The sequence below is a fragment of the Phytophthora infestans genome, genomic scaffold, assembly GCF_000142945.1.
Source record: "Phytophthora infestans T30-4 supercont1.166 genomic scaffold, whole genome shotgun sequence".
In the NCBI taxonomy this organism is placed as follows: domain Eukaryota; phylum Oomycota; class Peronosporomycetes; order Peronosporales; family Peronosporaceae; genus Phytophthora; species Phytophthora infestans.
In genome coordinates, this window is record NW_003303593.1 from 17317 (window position 1) to 19373 (window position 2057).

Genomic DNA, 2057 nt, shown 5'->3' on the forward strand with positions numbered 1-2057 from the left:
AAATCGGTTTGTCCACGATCTCAAAGACAGCAGCAAAAAAAAAAAACTTAAAATGCGACGCACCTTTCTTGACCGCCAAGAACAGGAAGATGGCGTTAATGAAGAAGGTCACCGCATTTTCCATGAACAAGCCGTAGTTGATGGTCACAACTCCGTCTTTCACGAGCTGGAGGCGAAGTTACCGTCAGCAAGACAGTTACCCAACGAGGACAAATGCTTTCATTTTGTTATCAGGTACCTTGTTTCCAAGTCTCCCCAAGTCTCACTTGAGCAACTAGTGGCAGTTGTTGGGCACCATACGACCCAGTAATAGTTGGCGAGGCTCCGGTCTGTTGTACAAATTGGTATCAGTACATTCTATCATTATTAGAAACGCAGCCTCTTACCAGGTGCAAGCCTAACGATCGGTGACAAAATGCTCACTGACAAGAAACGGGTGTTGAGCGACTGAAACATCTTTAAGTTGGTCCTCATAAAGGTCCTACCGGTGACAAGACTGATAATTGGGGACATGACATCCACGATCAAGGAGTCGAGGATGCCGAGAAGGATGAGCCCAAGATGAGACCCACCGCCATGTCGATCATGTTCCCCTGCTGGATAAAGTCCTGGAAGTCGGTGAGAAGCGCCCGGGACGTCAGAAGCTCGCGATTTGCGAATTCTTGCATTCGATTGAGCAGCGACGCGCTTTCCGGAGGAGGGGGCGGCGGAGCGAACGGATTCCAACTTCTAAGGGTCGGCCATGGGCGACAGAGCACACTTGATGCGCTAGGCACCATGGCGGGGAAATATGAGACTGAGAGGCCTTCCTTTCATCACCTCACTGCTGTCCTCTCCTAGAAGGTCGATCGAGGGATGGGAGAGAAGAGTGATAACAGTACCCACCTTGAAGGCGTCGAAGTCGAGGAATTATCTCCTACAGTCCCCCTCTTCGCAATTGCGTACGCAGATCGAATAGAAAGCTACCATACCACACAATATCGCCTTGAGAGCGTCCTGGAAGCAATCTAGACCCCAGTACCCGCAGATATGTAGCTGATGCAGTCGCAGTCTCTCCCACTAGTAGTACGACAATCTTCTCAGCAACAAATTTTAACCAGGCCCTCGTCTTTAGTGGCTAGAGACACCGACACTGTCTGACTGTAAACATCCTGTACGAATGCGTTTTCCTTGTGTGCTTACTCATGGACGGACACCCCAAAAACGTCATTTCCAGAAGTAAAAAAAAAGAAAAAACTGGATCGCGATCTTAACGCCAAAAGTCGCGAAATCTTTGATTGCCCAACGAATGGACCCCATTGGCGTGTCATTGCAGATTTTGACACGCATCAGATCCAAGCATGCCACCATCAAGAGGTTTTATTTTCTGGTTAATAGCCTCGTTGCTGTGTCTTTGCCACTTCCTCGCCCACGCTCAACAAGTTGGTACATCTTGCTCCCAACCTCGAATTCGCAAAGCCATGGGATGCCTATACCGATGCAGAGAAGGCGCTCTACATCGAGGCTGTTGGTGTAGCAATGGATCGAGGATTCCACCAAAAGTTTGTGCAGATTCACACTGAGCAACTCACGGGTCTTGAGGCGCATCAGACGTGCGTCTTCATCTACTGGCACCGAATGTTGCTGCTCGGCTACGAGAATATGCTGCGCAGTCTAAACAGCTCGTTTGAATGCGTTACGTTGCCCTACTGGGATCACCTCTCGGCGTCGGCCCGTCAAGCTAGCAACAATTGTGCCAGTGTTGAAGGATGTTCGCCTATCATCACGGACTTTGGTGGGACGACCACCGGACTGAGCAAAACTCTGTCGGTCTACGGAACGAACATCGCCTACTCGTCCAGGACAATCTGTGTGAATCAAGGCCTCCCCTATCGCTTCTGTGGGAACAATACGGGCTGCGCACACTGCATTATCCGAACGCGTAGTAAATACCTGAGCGCTACCACGTATCCGACCGAAGCCTCCTTTGGCTCCGTTTTTCAGCAAGTGTTCACGTACAGCGACTCGGGAAACTTTACCTTGGCCGTCGAGCGAGGCGTCCACAGTACGTAGCTCTT

The 2057-nt window shown here is 50.3% G+C and overlaps 2 protein-coding genes across 2 annotated transcripts in view; one reads left to right on the forward strand and one right to left on the reverse strand.

The window, feature by feature from the left end:
• PITG_20254 (large conductance mechanosensitive channel, putative) overlaps window positions 1-668 on the reverse strand; it is a gene marked incomplete at both ends in the record, with an annotated part of 1566 nt that extends 898 nt beyond the window's left edge. The window contains one exon of the mRNA XM_002895500.1: window positions 573-668. Within this exon, the coding sequence (XP_002895546.1) occupies window positions 573-668 (96 nt within the window). The remainder of the gene's footprint in view (window positions 1-572) is intronic.
• Window positions 669-1518: 850 nt separating this feature from the next.
• PITG_20255 (uncharacterized protein) lies at window positions 1519-2052 on the forward strand (the record flags this gene model as incomplete). The annotated part of the gene is made up of 1 exon (XM_002895501.1): window positions 1519-2052. One exon carries the CDS (start codon window positions 1519-1521, stop codon window positions 2050-2052), a length of 534 nt encoding a protein of 177 aa, XP_002895547.1.
• Between the last annotated feature and the right edge of the window lie 5 nt (window positions 2053-2057).